This window comes from Meles meles, chromosome 7 (genome assembly GCF_922984935.1).
Source record: "Meles meles chromosome 7, mMelMel3.1 paternal haplotype, whole genome shotgun sequence".
NCBI lineage: Eukaryota > Metazoa > Chordata > Mammalia > Carnivora > Mustelidae > Meles > Meles meles.
The window spans coordinates 121,813,793-121,827,827 of record NC_060072.1 but is presented as its reverse complement, the minus strand read 5'-3'; the positions used below and the strand labels follow the sequence as shown (position 1 = coordinate 121,827,827).

Below are 14,035 nucleotides of genomic sequence, written 5' to 3'. Positions count from 1 at the left end.
AGATATGCTCACCCCTTCCTCTCCTGGCACTTCCGGCTCGTTGGGCAGGTGACGTAAAATATTTAGAGAACCTCATGAGTTTCCAGGGACTCAGTTCAAACTCCTTGACTTCAAATCCAAACCTCAGAAAGAGGAGGAAAGGGAGAGATCTTGGAACACCCCCTCTCCCTCATTCTTTAAGGAAGAAACAACCGTCACACATCTGAAGGTGATTAATTGTCTTTATTGGAGGAAAACAAGAAGTCATCAATCTCATTATCATTATGATAGAAATCTTGATATGTGTACATGATTGTCAAGGCAGAGAATCAGTTGCTACATAGGCCCATGAACAATTTTGCAGTGCCGCAAACCTATGTGAGTTAAACTTCTTACAGAGTTTGTCACATGCATGGAATAAATGCACAGTTTCCCTTCTTGGGGACAAACGTGTTTTTATGGGAAAATCGAACCAATCACAAGCCTCGTAATAATAGACGCAGGGACATTCCTGGCTTCGCCAGTTGTAAGCTTTTGGAAAACATGCTCGCTCGCTGGTGGGAAGGCTCGGAGAAGTGATGAAGGCCAATTAAGAAATCGTTCCAAATTTTCTTCTGGACAGAACATGCCTTTTATGTCGTCCAACCTGAAAGTGGCCCCAACCTAATGTTCTCTGAAACGCGCCGCCCATCTTTGGAAACAGAGAATCTCTGCAGCCTCTTTGCTGTCACTGGGTGGCTCGTCACACCGTCTGATGCTGGGGCCCTGGAAGGAGGGCGGCAGGCTTCTCTGTGTATGACTGACGTCCAAGCGAGCGATGCTCCTGTTGCTTCTTTCTCCCTCCAGAAAGCCCGGCTGCCAACCCTGCCCCAGAAATACAGGGCTCCTATGAAGGCCTGGCAATCTCCATCTGTCCAGATTAAGGTTTTCCTTTGAGGACAAATTTTACTCATGTTTGGGGCTTTGGAATCCGTGGTGATGACTTATCTCTAGGACTGAAGCCTCAAACACTCCTCTCAATTTTTTTTCCTGTCCATAAGAAAATAAAATCACCTCTAAGTAAAATAATTCAGTAAATAATCAGAAGACAGAATCATCGTATTAGAAGTTCCCTGGGGACCAGAAGGTTAAAAATAGGGCAAATGCAGAAGCGGGCATTCATACAAAGGGTGAATGCAATGGTTTGTCCCTTTGGTGTAGAGAGAGAGACAGACACCGAGAAGCCATTCCACACTTTGCTTTTGTCCACAAAACCAGACCTGGCAGCCGCATGCTGCGGGGTTGGCTGCCAAATGCACAGCCTTTGGGTTTGCAGAAGTAGAGCGCACCCCCCGCCCCCTCCAGCCACAACACCCGGGCCGCTCCAGCGGCAGGTGGCAGGGAAGGCCTGGGAAGGGCTACAGCTCCTTCCGGTCTGAGGGTCTGAGTCAGAGTGGAGCAGGAGCGGGCCAGGCCTTGGCCAGCATGCGGGGCCGGCTTCACAGTGGGGCTGGGCTCCCGGGCCCTCGGCCAGGCTGCAGACCCGATGCGCTGGGACCACAAGTGGGGTGTGGGCAGAAGGGGGCGTGCGCTTCTGTCTTCCTTTCCCCTCCCTGCCTGCTGTCCGCCGTGGATGCTTTGGAGCCAGCTCACTGGCAGACGGGGTTTCTTGGTGTCTTCAGGAAATAAGCCCCATTGGAGGACTCTGTCCAGTTCACCTTTTCTATTTCAACACTTTCAACTCTGAGAACCAAAGGGTTGGAACCCTTGTTTGCAAATGTCAGGTACGCCAAGGACCAGTTGTCCCCCAAGAGAGTGGTGGGTTACATACAGGTATACATTTTTAGAAACAAACTGAACAGTGTTTGGTCTGGAATGTGTTTAAGGAAAAGGCCAACTCTTTTATCGAGTGTGGGTAGACAGGACGCGGAAAGAGTGCTGTTTTGAGAAGAACATGCAAAGGTTTCGTGCATTGGTTGAAACAGAGGACCTTCATTTTGTTGGCCAGAAGTGAGTGTGTGGCCCTGGGAAAGAGTACATATTATTTCTGTTTATGAAATGGGGAGAGCTGCCCTTTGCCGGCTCTGGCTTTCCCTTCACATAGCCAAAGGAAACCCTGCGAATCACACGGGGTGGGGAGTGTCACAGCAATCCCAGCTCTCCCGTCATTAGCCTTGGAACCAGGGCTCTCGCTGGGCTGCAGAGCCTTCAACTACTGAGTCCTCTCCCCTGGATATGGTCTTTTCGGTTTAAAATTCCTCATCAAATATCACATCCCACGGGTTAAACAGATGAAGCGGTCACTCCTAGAGAGAGAGGGGGGGTCCCTGGTGTTGTTGACCTTCACTCTAAAGGGGAGTGACACTCTCCCCCCTATACCCCATCCAGGATATGCTGGACACCAAGACAGATAAATGAACAGGATGAGGTCAGTGCTGGGCAGGTAAACTGAGTCTGAGAGTCCTATGCCCAATCCTGGTCAATAGACGGCCCTTGCTTCCTAAGCACTGGAGTCCTGCTTGTTTGGCCAAAGCCATCTAGTTTGCCCCATGCCGGCCTGCTGAGCTCCTCGAACATCAGGCTAACTGCTGGCTAGACGGTGGGACTCTCTCTAAGGTCACAAGCTCCCATGCAGGAAGGTGAAGCTGCTCCCTGCTCTTGAAGTGGGATTTCAGAAGTGATCAGAATCACTGCCATAGTCAAGAACACGAAACCCTACTGGTCCCCCTGGCTAAGAGCCATCAGCCGCTGGTTGGGGTCAGGGAGGCCCGCATGCGGGTGCACACTTGCTGCTTGTCTGCTGCCTCACGGAGGACGTGAAAAGTGGGACATGGGGGAGGGGTGGACGGATAGGCAGCTGAGGGAGAGACCATTCGTGGACATGATATTCACCTGTCCTACTTAAGTAGGAAAAATTATCTACTTGCTCTGAGAAGCTTAGAAGACCGGTCAGGAGCTTAGGGTTGAAAGGAACCCACAATGGGGCCGGTGGCCATCCCTGAGCCTGGGCCACACACTGGCTTCCACGGGGAGCGGAAGCCTGGGGCACGTAGGAGATGCTTAGCTCCTACGGGTGGGATCGGACATTGGCGAGGGGCCTGGGACTCAGCCGCCTGGCTCAGCAGGTCTCAACCAAAGACACATTCTGGGTTCTCTTGCCGTGTGATACGATAATAAAGCATATATAATACCCAGTGCGGTTGAAAGAGAACCTTTCTCCTGCCACAGAGGATCTCTCAAAGAGCAAAAGTTCTTCCATGTGTTATTTCTTTTTCTCCTTTTCCTAAACAACAGGAAATGACCCCGAGTCTGGCGGTGTTGAAATGGTCTTGATTTGCATGTGTCAAGTTCAACAGAGTTCACGTTTGGGGCTGAAAGCAGTCGCCGTCTCCTCGCAGTATGTTGTGGAGACCTGAAGCGTTGCAGGCCAAGCGTGGCCAGGGGCTGGCCCAAACCACGGAGGGGGCACTTGCAACAGACCCCACCTTTCACCTCCTCTGCACTTGTCAGGTAAGACATACCTTCAGACTCAGAGAATAGAACAGGCACCCGCATATCAGCTCTAGGAAATAACTGACTCATCCATCAGAGAACGTGGCTTCAAAAGTTGCTCTCCAAGTGCTACGGATTGCATGGAGCACACAGGCCAAAGGACCGACAACCACTCAGGTACACATTACAGGGACCACATCCAGGCAAACGGTCACCCTCCCGTAACTTCAGATTACTTGTTTTCTGACACTGTGGCAACATGAATGCTCCCCAACGCTTGTTAGTAAGCCACACCCTAATAAAGCCCCTGGAGAGAAACCCCATTTTCTCAGATACTCTTTCTAATCCTCATGCCATTTTCTTCTGCCAGTAAAGCTGTTGGGCCATCAGGCAGTCCTCCAGGGACACGCAGCGGGCTTGAGGCTGACAGCGAAATGCAGACTCCTGGTGTCGCGTGGGCAGGCAGGCCAAGGGCAGCAGGCCTCTGCAGGAGAGTGCCCTGGAAGCCCCCTGGAGAAGGGTTTGCCTGAGTCCCACGCCGCACTCCATCCCGCACACCTACACACCACATGGGCAGACAATGGGGCCATTTTGTCCAGGACACTGCCAGGTTTGGCAATGAGAGTCCTACATCCCAAGAAACTCTTCAGGCCCAGGCAGCCTGGGCCCTTTGATTACCCCACCATCACAGGTCTTTGGTTTTTCAGCTTGCCCTGGTCAGAAGGAAGGCTTCCAGCGCCAGCTGGGCCTGGTGGAGGCCGTCTCTGGCCATCCCTGCGGCGGCCAGTGTCCCCTGCGTGGCAGGCCACCTCTCCTTACCACCCCCCCCAGGTCCACGGACTCTTTTCCAAAGCCACTTCCCTCTGCTCACCCGGATGACATTCACAGAAGGACCGGGTAAAAATCTGCAGAAAAGACTTCTAGGAGTCGGAGGCCATTTGAAGTGTTAAGATTAGAAATGCATTTTTAAAAAACAGAGATTAACTCGAAAACTGCATAGCTGAGAGCGGAGCTTTCTGTGTTACCCTCGTGAGAAATGGGAGCCAGGCGGGGAGTTCCCGTTGGACAAAATAGCGTCTGGTTCCTTGTGGGAGGGAGGTGCTTCCTCTTTGCTGGGCATCTCCTTCACAGCGCGGAGTCTCTGAGGTGTAGCCTTAGTCTTGGGAGGAGAACAGGCTTCTTTATTTCTGACCGCTGACAGTGAAGGCCCCTGGGTTCTTCGGACGGCCACAGGTAGGCTGGGGATGGGGGGTTGCTGGACAAGGTTTTCTGCAGATTCCACCCCCCTCCCACCCCTGCCCAAGGCATCCCTGGAGACGACACCCCGAGGATCTGCAGAGTTGTCTTCGCAGAGAGCTGCCCCTCCAGGGAAGGGGGGAGAGAGGAGAAATAGAAGTAAAGTGCACTCTTTGCCTTGGAGAGAGATTCTTGATCCTCTTATTAGAATTTTTAAAAATATCTTTACATTCCCCTTGATGGGGGCGTAAACAACGAAAAACATTGCTTGAAGGTTAACGTAAAACTCTACCACGGACAAGCAAAAGATACAGGTCCTGGGACTCAGAAGTATAGATCAAAAGGGAGCATTTCATAAAAGGTAAAAAATAAAACCCTAAATGCGCAATATTTACCCATACTTAAATAATCCAGTTGAAACCTTTTTTTTTTTTTTTTTTTTTTTTTGGTCATGAAAGAAAAAAAATACAACAGACGGTTACCCATACCGAGAAGAGCGGAAACGACGGGGCTTGGGGGAGAGGACGCGGGAGGTCCGCTTCGTCAGAGCTTCTGCAAGATTCGTATGTACAGCACCAGATCCTGTGACGTCAGCTCCCTTGAGTCAGTACAGTTTGTGAGAAATGAACACTTCAGAACTGCAGTATAAAATATGGCCATAAAAAACTCCTGTCTTCCAGTCCTGTGCAGGAAGGCGCACCATGCAAGGTGGGATCGCTCTGGAGGGGCTGGGGGAGCCGGAGGCCCCCTTCCCTGGCCCCGCCCCCTGGGCCCCCGCCTCCAGAGCCAGTCACTTGCTTCCGGAGTGCACTGTGGTCACAGTGGTAGGCCTCGGTCTCCGCTCCGCCCCCACTCCAGGGACCCCCGATGAAGAGGAAACGAGACTACAGAGTGTGGAGGGTGCCAGACCTGCAGGGGGACAGTGGACACAGGGGGTTAAAGCTCCAGAAGAAAATATTCACTCCCCTTTCCCACAGCAGGGTTTGGGGTTGGGGCCAACTTTTTACACACTTGACTAAAGTTTTACCTACCTGTAGGGAAACACTGGCAATGGGTCCTTAAAATGCTTTTTTCTTGGGCCCAACTCTTCCCTCCCATTCTCATCATCATGATTGTAAGTGTTTTGTAGTTGAAGACCACACGGCTGAGCACCCTCCTAGGATCGGTGCTGCTTACTGAGGGAGCACTTACTATGTACTAGGCTGCAGGCTAGGTGTAGTACGTGCTGTCATTATAAGAACTGTTGTCACCACAGCTCTGCGAGTAGAGATGTGAAGAATAAAGAAAGACTATGATCCCTGTTCATGGGTGGTCTCTACTCCTGGCTAAGCTGCATCTGTGACCCAGAGTGATCGTCATGGGATGTCATCTCTTCCTCCTATACCAGGAGCCCTGCCCTAGAAAAATGCCTCCCAGGCTGCACCACCAAGATCCACCAAGTGCATGTGTCGATATTAGACAATCCTGATGTCAGATTGCTCCCCTGCAGCTCAGCTCCCAGCAGTGCATTTGCCTGTGACCTTCACAGGCTCCAAAAGAGGGAGCTCCATTATCTGTGGGCCTACCACAGTGTGTGGTTGGGGCAGGGGATGCTCATGGAGATTTCTGGGGGAAATTTAAGGGCTCACATGACCAGATAAGATGGAAAGACTATTATAGGCGGAGGGAATGCTTTTCTGAGGGTAATGGGGTAGAAATATGATGCCCAGAGTGAGACCAAATGGAAGGGCTTCATGATCAAGGAGAAGAAGGCCAATGGGCACCATCAAGGCAACTGCACTGAAGGGGTCAGGAGCCACTGGGATGGCCCATTATAGAATTAAGATAAATACACCAGAGGGTGGTGGAGACTGGGAGAGAGAAATAGACAATTGCAAGCATGTCCCCAGCGATGTGACCGTCCATGCAAAGGGGAAGCACAGTGCAATATTCCTACTATGACTCAGACTGCAAGGCCAACGCACGTCATAAACTTCAACTCCAAATATCATCATCCTCATCAAAAAATAGATACTAAAAACCAATGAGATCAGGCTGTCACGAGTCTCCGCCGTCCCTTCCTCAACCCCTAAGAATGGCACACGATGACAATCAAACCTCACAGGAAGGAGACAGATGGGACAGTGTCTGGGCTTTCGTCCACACAGCCACAGCCACGTGGACTTGAGCCACGGATTTATCACCTCAAACTGGGTATAACGATATCCCACTGTTGCGTGAACATCCAACAATGGGACATGTAGAAAATATTCTTCTAAATTAAATAAGGTCCCAGGGTTGTTGGGGACATTCAAGGAGATGAGGTATCAACAGACCAGGTGCTCACAGACGCCAGTCCCCCCCGCCCCCAGATGGGTCTGCATGCCAGTTGGAAAGTTCTGTCTTTGCAGCATACGCACAATCTTTTTGGCTGGCCAAGCTGAGGCTGCTGGAAACACCTGCGTTTGAACTGTCCAGGCTGCTGCCAAGATGAAGCTTCCTCATATGCCTCACGACGGCCGTGGCATTGAACGCTTGCTGAAATTTAAGAAAGGGAAAAAGCAGACAAAAGAGTCCGGCTAATTAGAAAAGACTCAGACTGCGTCCGTTCATTTCTCCTCTTACCCCGAGCATTTGAGATGTCTTAGAACATTCTCATGATACTTGAGAAAGGAAGCTCATCCTGACCCTTCTTCCAAAACAATGTGAATTTATTGCCCCTAGAGATGTATTTTGGAGATTTAAACAAAGAGTCTTCTTCTGACATAGTAAACATCTAGAATGAATGCATGCCAATTCTCTCCATAATGTTAGAGAAGTGACTTTTAGAATCAAAGACCTATTATAATAATACAGTATCTTAAATGACAGTTTATGATGAAGTTTTAAGGTAGGATTTATTTTCCTGTTATTGGCGCTCATGTCCTAATGAATAGCTTTTCCTCCAAATGAAGTAGGTCAGTAGAATTCATTTCATTTCTGTACAGTCTTTCAGGGCGAAACAGACAGCTCTTAATTTATGCACACTGATCAGAACCTAAGCTTTAGGCTTTCCTAAATTGAGTTTCCTCTCTTGCTCTCATATAATTTTAAAGATTTTATTTATTTATTTGACAGAGAGAGATACAAGTAGGCAGAGAGGCAGGCAGAGAGAGTGAGAGGGAAGCAGGCTCCCTGCCGAGCAGAGAGCCCGATGCGGGACTCGATCCCAGGACCCCGAGATCATGACCTGAGCCGAAGGCAGCGGCTTAAACCACTGAGCCACCCAGGCGCCCCCAACTCTCATATAATTTTAAAAGGAAGTCAACTCTTCAAGGTTCCAGCAACAGAAAGGCAGACAACAGGAATTACAGTCTTAAGAAACAGCAACGGAGTAACGAACCAACACTGTTGCTGGGGGGATATGAAATCGTGTACCTTAGCCCTCCCACACCATGACACCCCCTTTGAGTCTTAAACCTCATTGGTTAAAATTAGCAAGATTTTTCTGGGTGAGGTTCTGGGGATTTTCATCCAACTCTGGTGATAGCAACCTTTAGAAATAATAAGTGCTCCGACCGCAGGGCAATTTTCGTGGGAGTTATTGGATTCACTAGGACTGAATAAAGCAGGCGACTTACTCTCCATTTGCTTTTTGCAAAGTTCTTCCGGATCTGGGCACTGACAGACTCATGGATATTTTTGTTGAGGGCTGTGTCCCCAGCGATCCTGAAACAAAGGCAAAGATGCTTCTTGAAAAGAGTTTCTTGGGTGGGGGGCAGGGGGTGGTGCTGTGCCCAGGGTCCCACGCTGGTTTCCCAGGAAAGCGTCAGTCCTGTGCCCGTCCCAAGGTTCCCTAAGAGGGTGGCTTTTTGCTGCCCTTTCAGGCACCACTGTGTTCAAAGTCCTGTCCCTCTTCTAGACTCTGCACCCTCCAGGGGATTTGTGGACCTTTCTGCCTAGTTCCCACTTCTTCCCTTTTGGCCGCAGTTCCTGCAACAGCAGAAGCCATGAGGAAACCTGAATCCGGTTTCCCCTCCTCCCTCCGTCTCCCTCTCTATCAGCCCTCTACCCTGTAGCCCTTCCCCTCAGAGGTCCTGATGAGTTTCCTGCCTGGTCTGACCACCAGATCCCTACCCAGGGCCATCTTCCCAGCTTCTTCCTGCTTGAGGCTCCTTCTTTGTACCCTCTCCAGGCCCACCGCTCCATGGACCCACTCACACCCTGGGGCCAAAGCATCCTTCTGGCTCCATTCCAGCAGAACGAAGCTCAGTCACATTCTCCTTGCCACACCAGGCATCCCCCAACTCCTCTGCGCTCAGTGAGAGGGTGCCCAGCCTCAGCTCACGCCTGCTTGGCAAATCTTCTTCCCTTGCATTTCCTGGAGAAGTTCTCTAAACACTCAGCTGGGTCGCTGATATCACTCGGCATTAGCTTGTGCTATAGCCTTCTATTAGAGAAGAAGGGGGGTTTGCTCTTCACCTCTGTCCTTAGAAACTACCTAGGAATTACCCCCTCACCCTAGTCCTTTCTACATCTGCTTTACCACCTCTCCTTCCCTCCCATCCTCCCACTCTCCCTGGTCTCACACCACCCTCTTTGCTTGGCTCACAATCTCCAGTCTCTTGGTCACCCGGAAGTCACTCATGTCTTCTCCCACACAATTCCTCTCAACCTCAGCACTGTCTCTCCCCTACATTTAATCATCTGGCCTTCCCTCCAGTTTCAGAGGAAACTGTGTTTTGCTCTCATTTCACTTCTGCGCTTAGAACCTTCCATATCTTCCCTTTCATTTAACAACTGTTAAATTCTAGCTTGGCATCTGATACCTATGAAATAATCTTTTGCATCTTAGAGGTTCAGGGGCATATAGATGCCAGGAATACTGACCATCCTTTCTGGCTGGAAGGTGGCTGATGAGTGAGGAAACCTGTCATCTCCCAGACCCAGATGATCCTGGACCCAAAAACAGCCCGGACAGCACCCACTGTGATGTCCAACCATCTGGGGACATGAGGGGAACAAGCTTAGGGCTTATTCAGACAAGAAATCCTCCCTGAATAATAATAATAAAAAAAAAAAATATGTCCCCACCCACCCAGCCTTTCACTTTAGAATTGAAAACATGGTTGCAGGATCGGACCCTTAGTCTGTGCCAGGGTAGGCCTAAGTCTGGAATGCAGTCCGATTATTCCCAGGTATGAGTGACCCCCGCCCCTCCCAGCAAAGACTCTGTCTTTTCCCAGCAGGGCTGGAAAGACTTAGCAAAGGGGACACTCCAAAATGAACTCAAGAGAATCAGGCTTCCATTTCCAACTACTGCCAGTTGCTTCCTGTCCCCCACCCCTCCCAACACCAGTGAAATAGAATAGCGGGCAAATCCATCCGAAACAAGAGGAACAAGGTTAGGGGATGGCGGACATCTTTATTAAGCTTCTCCTTCTAGATAATTCATGTGACTGTTTCCTCCTGCCCCATTTTTAAAAGCTATATCCTCAGGGCTCCTGAGTGGCTCAATCAGTGAGTGTCTGCCTTTGGCTCAAGTCAGGATCCTGGGGTCCTAGGATTGAGCCCCACATGGGGCTCTCTACTCAGCAGGGTGCCTGCTTCTCCCTTTCCCTCTACTCCTCCCTACCCCAATTGTGTTCTCTCCCGCGCAAATAAATAGAATCTAAAAAAAAAAAAAAAAAAAAAAAAAAAAAACCCACGTACGTCTTTAGAAAAGGGGGCCAATTCCAACTCATCAGTGGCCAGCGCTTTCTTGGAAACGAGCAGGCAGAAGGGGTGGGAGTATGGGGTGTCTCAGGCTGAGGACCGCCGCAGGGCAGAGCCGTGCTCCAAACCAAACAGACCAGTGAGGGGGTAAGGGAGGCTCCCTTCTCTGTGGGTTAGCATGGGCTGAGATGTAAGGAAAATGCAAACTTCTAATTATTTCAGGAATGTTCCGTGCTTACTTCTTCCCTCTGTCTGGGGGCATGCTGCAGCTGAGTAAGACCCAGCAGGGCAGACGTGGCCCAGAGGCTCCCATAAGGTCCTCTCCTTGGGGACGTTGGCCCATGACAGCACACAGTCTTCCTCAAATGGACCCCATCATGGAAATGCCTACTCCGATCATGAGCCAGGGGGCTCACAATGACGACATGTGACACTCGCCATGCTCAGTGCTACCACCTTTAGCATTATTCATCGATGACTCTGGAGGCATGGAATGTTAGGATTGGAAGAGATTCTGGCTGTACCTTAATGGTCCTAGGAACTGAACAATGCCTCCAACCCAGGAGAATTTCCTTATAAATCTGTATACGCACACACATATAAAGCTATGGACACCCACATTCCATTCATGTCTCTTTTGCTTTCCAGGTTTTTTTAATAGTTTATTTTTAAGTAATCTCTATACCCAATAGGGGGCTTGAACTCACAACACCAAGAGTTGCACGTTCTACCGACTGAGCCAGCCAGGAGCCGCACTTTGCTTTCCAGTTTTAACCCCGTGCTAACAACGCAGATGGTATTCACGTAAATGACCCTTCGCGAGGTCTGTCTGGCACTCCTTCTCCACACACAAATCATCAAACTCATCTCTCCCTGCCTTCTGGGTTTTGTGCTTTATACCTCGTCTGCTGTACTTCCACAGCTCTGATTTCGCATTTTTCTAGTCACTTGCTTAAGACAGTCTTGGTGATGCCTGTGTGTACCCCAGATGGGTTTCCCAGAGTCCTGGGCTGCTTCCTGGTTCCTACAGGTCAACCACAGCTCGGTAGACTGGAGCCCAGAAGAGGGAAGGAGTCTCCGTGAACACGGAGGGGAGGGCTGCAGGTGCCCCCTGGCCTGGCTGACACAGGATGTGCCCCCTGGGGTGGGGGGCCCACTGCCAAGTGTCACCTGGGGCACGGATGCCCAGGAATCATCACTTTGGTTTCCATGTTGATGTAACTAGAGAGGGAGGTCCAGAACAACCCGAAGCAGACAAACAAACCCCATTGAGGTGCTTCCCTGTAAGGAGGGATGGGTTCCCATCTGGTCCCCTGCCAGTCCCTCCCCCTTGGCCAGCAGCCAGCAGGCTGGAGCCTCCTTAACCATGCACCACCATGAAAAGGCAAAGCCTCAAGTGACATAGGCACAGAAACATCTGGCAAGAGAGGCTGAGTGCCCTTGACACACACACAGCTTTGAAAGGAGCCCTGTCCTGTCCCAAGTGGGTGTTTGGGGCCAAGGGATGGTGTCTGTGACTGCCAAAGGCCCTTCTGGTGCCAAGGGACCTTGATTAAGTTGGAAGAGCAAGTGCAGAAGAGATATGTTCTCCGGATAGAATCCATGTGCCAAGAACACAGCTTCCAGAACGGGGTGTGGAGAAAGCCGTCCTTCCCTGGAATCATGACTGCACTCTCTGCCAGCTCTCTGTTGAACCTGTGCTCTTTGCCCAGGAACTTTTACATAAAAGAAACAAGGATATCAGAAATACAGGCAGTGTGTTGGTGGGGGGGCATTTCAATGATGTTTGAGTCAAATGCCTTCATTTTTACCGTTTTCTAATACTTGACTTCCTGGAACTTGGGACACGCACAGGAACAATGATACAGCACTGGCAGAAACCCAGCTCTGGAGTAAAGAGGCATCAATTTGTGCAGCTCACAAGCTACTGAATCCTGAGGGGATCCAGACAAATGACCCTGTCTCTGTCTCCAGTCTGACCTCTTTCCTTGTCTCTAGACTCACTCCAGACCCTCCCTCCTGCTCCTCTCAGTGGAGGCATCTGACCGGCCCGTCCTCTCAGCTGGAACCCTGGCCATAACCTCAGGGGCCCCTGTCTCACCAGTGCCCTGCCCCAAGCTGTGGCCCCTGCCCCTGGCGTGTCCTTGCGCTCTCTGTGTGTCCCATCCTTATGGCTCCAGGCATGCCACCTCCCCCTTCTCTGGGCCAGCCTCCCCTCCAGTCTATACCTCCCTGCCAGCCTCCCTTGGCCCAGCACCAGCGATTTGTCTCCATCCTCCCATCCTGCAGCAGGCTAGGCTTTCTGAGATGCAAATCAGATCACCCGCTTAAAATCTGTCAGGGGCTCCCAATGTCCAAAGGGATAAGTACAAATTGCTTAGTATGACAATAAATTAATGACAACTTGTACAGATGGGAGAAGATGTATTTGTATGTAATGTCTTCTTATTTGTATGTAATGTCTCATTCCATCCCTGGAAAAGCCCTATAGGATAAAGACTGCCATTATTTATGATCTCAGTTCAGCACAGGGGCCCCAGGGCTCAGGAGGTCACCCACGCAGTAACAAAGGGTGAAGCAGGGAACGGGACTCAAAGCTTTTACTACCCCGAGCTCACGCCAGAATCCGCTTGTCGTGCCTTCCTTTCCGGTCCCCTCCTGCCTTGCTCCTGTATCCACATCCCCGCCCCCAGCAATACCAAGTGCTGTGGCTCCAGGATAGAGACGCAGTTTAGGCCCTGATCGTGGCCCAGGCTGCTCGCCCTGCCAAGAACTCCTCTCCTCCCCTGACAGCCTGGTGATGGCCTCACGGCATGGGGCTCACCCACTCTGGGAAGTCCTCTGCCAGGCCCCTCAGGGAAATGACCTCCCCCTTCTTTGGTTTTTCAAAAATGTCTGGTGAAGCAGAGACTAGGTTTCAGCTGGCATGCTTCCTGTCTCCCACAGAGCGAGGCTGGATGCGTGAAAACGTCCAAGAAAGTAGGTTGCTTCCCTTCCTTAGAGGTCACTTTTCTCTTCTGTTAGTCTCATACTTTTAGTCTCATAGAAGATAAATACGTGCTGGGACGTAAAGTCCAACAGGGTGGTCCACACTGCTCTAGCATGTACCTGGAAGCTGCTGCAGAGTAAATCCTTAAAGGTCCATCCCAACTGTTTCCACTACCTACAGAAGGGGATGGATGTTAATTACACTTCCTGCAGGAATGATTTTGCAATATATACACAGGTGAAGTCATGTAGCTCTATACCTTAAACTTACACAGTGTGCCTCAACCACACCTCGACAAAACCAGAAGAAGTCACGGTCTCCTACAGCCCTGAAGGCCAATTGTTGGTAAAGTAAGAAAAGCTTCACTAACTTTATCATCACATACTTTGACCTATTGTCCAATGTAACTTGTTACAAAATAAAGTATCATTTATTTCAAATTTATTTAAAATATATATGACTGGGCGCCTGGGTGGCTCAGTTGTTAAGCATCTGCCTTCAGCTCAGGTCACAATCCCAGAGTCCTGGGATTGAGCCCCGCATCGGGCTCCCTGCTCAGCAGAAAGCCTGTTTCTCCCTCTCCAGCTCCCCCCTGCTTCTGTTCCCTCTCTCTCGCTCTCGTTGTCTCTCTCTCTCTGTCAAATAAATAAACAAAATCTTAAAATACATACATATATAAGACCAACT

The 14,035-nt window shown here is 50.3% G+C and overlaps 1 protein-coding gene across 1 annotated transcript in view; it reads right to left on the bottom strand.

Annotated features, from left to right (window-relative positions):
- Positions 1–216: 216 nt before the first annotated feature.
- Positions 217–14,035, bottom strand: part of CAMK1D (calcium/calmodulin dependent protein kinase ID) — a 437,677-nt gene continuing 423,858 nt past the window's right edge. Inside the window, exons 9-11 of the mRNA XM_046013033.1 lie at positions 8,286–8,373; positions 7,086–7,203; positions 217–5,595 (exon numbers count right to left, since the gene is read on the bottom strand). Of these exons, the coding sequence (XP_045868989.1) occupies positions 5,477–5,595; positions 7,086–7,203; positions 8,286–8,373 (325 nt within the window). The 3' untranslated portion in view covers positions 217–5,476. The remainder of the gene's footprint in view (positions 5,596–7,085; positions 7,204–8,285; positions 8,374–14,035) is intronic.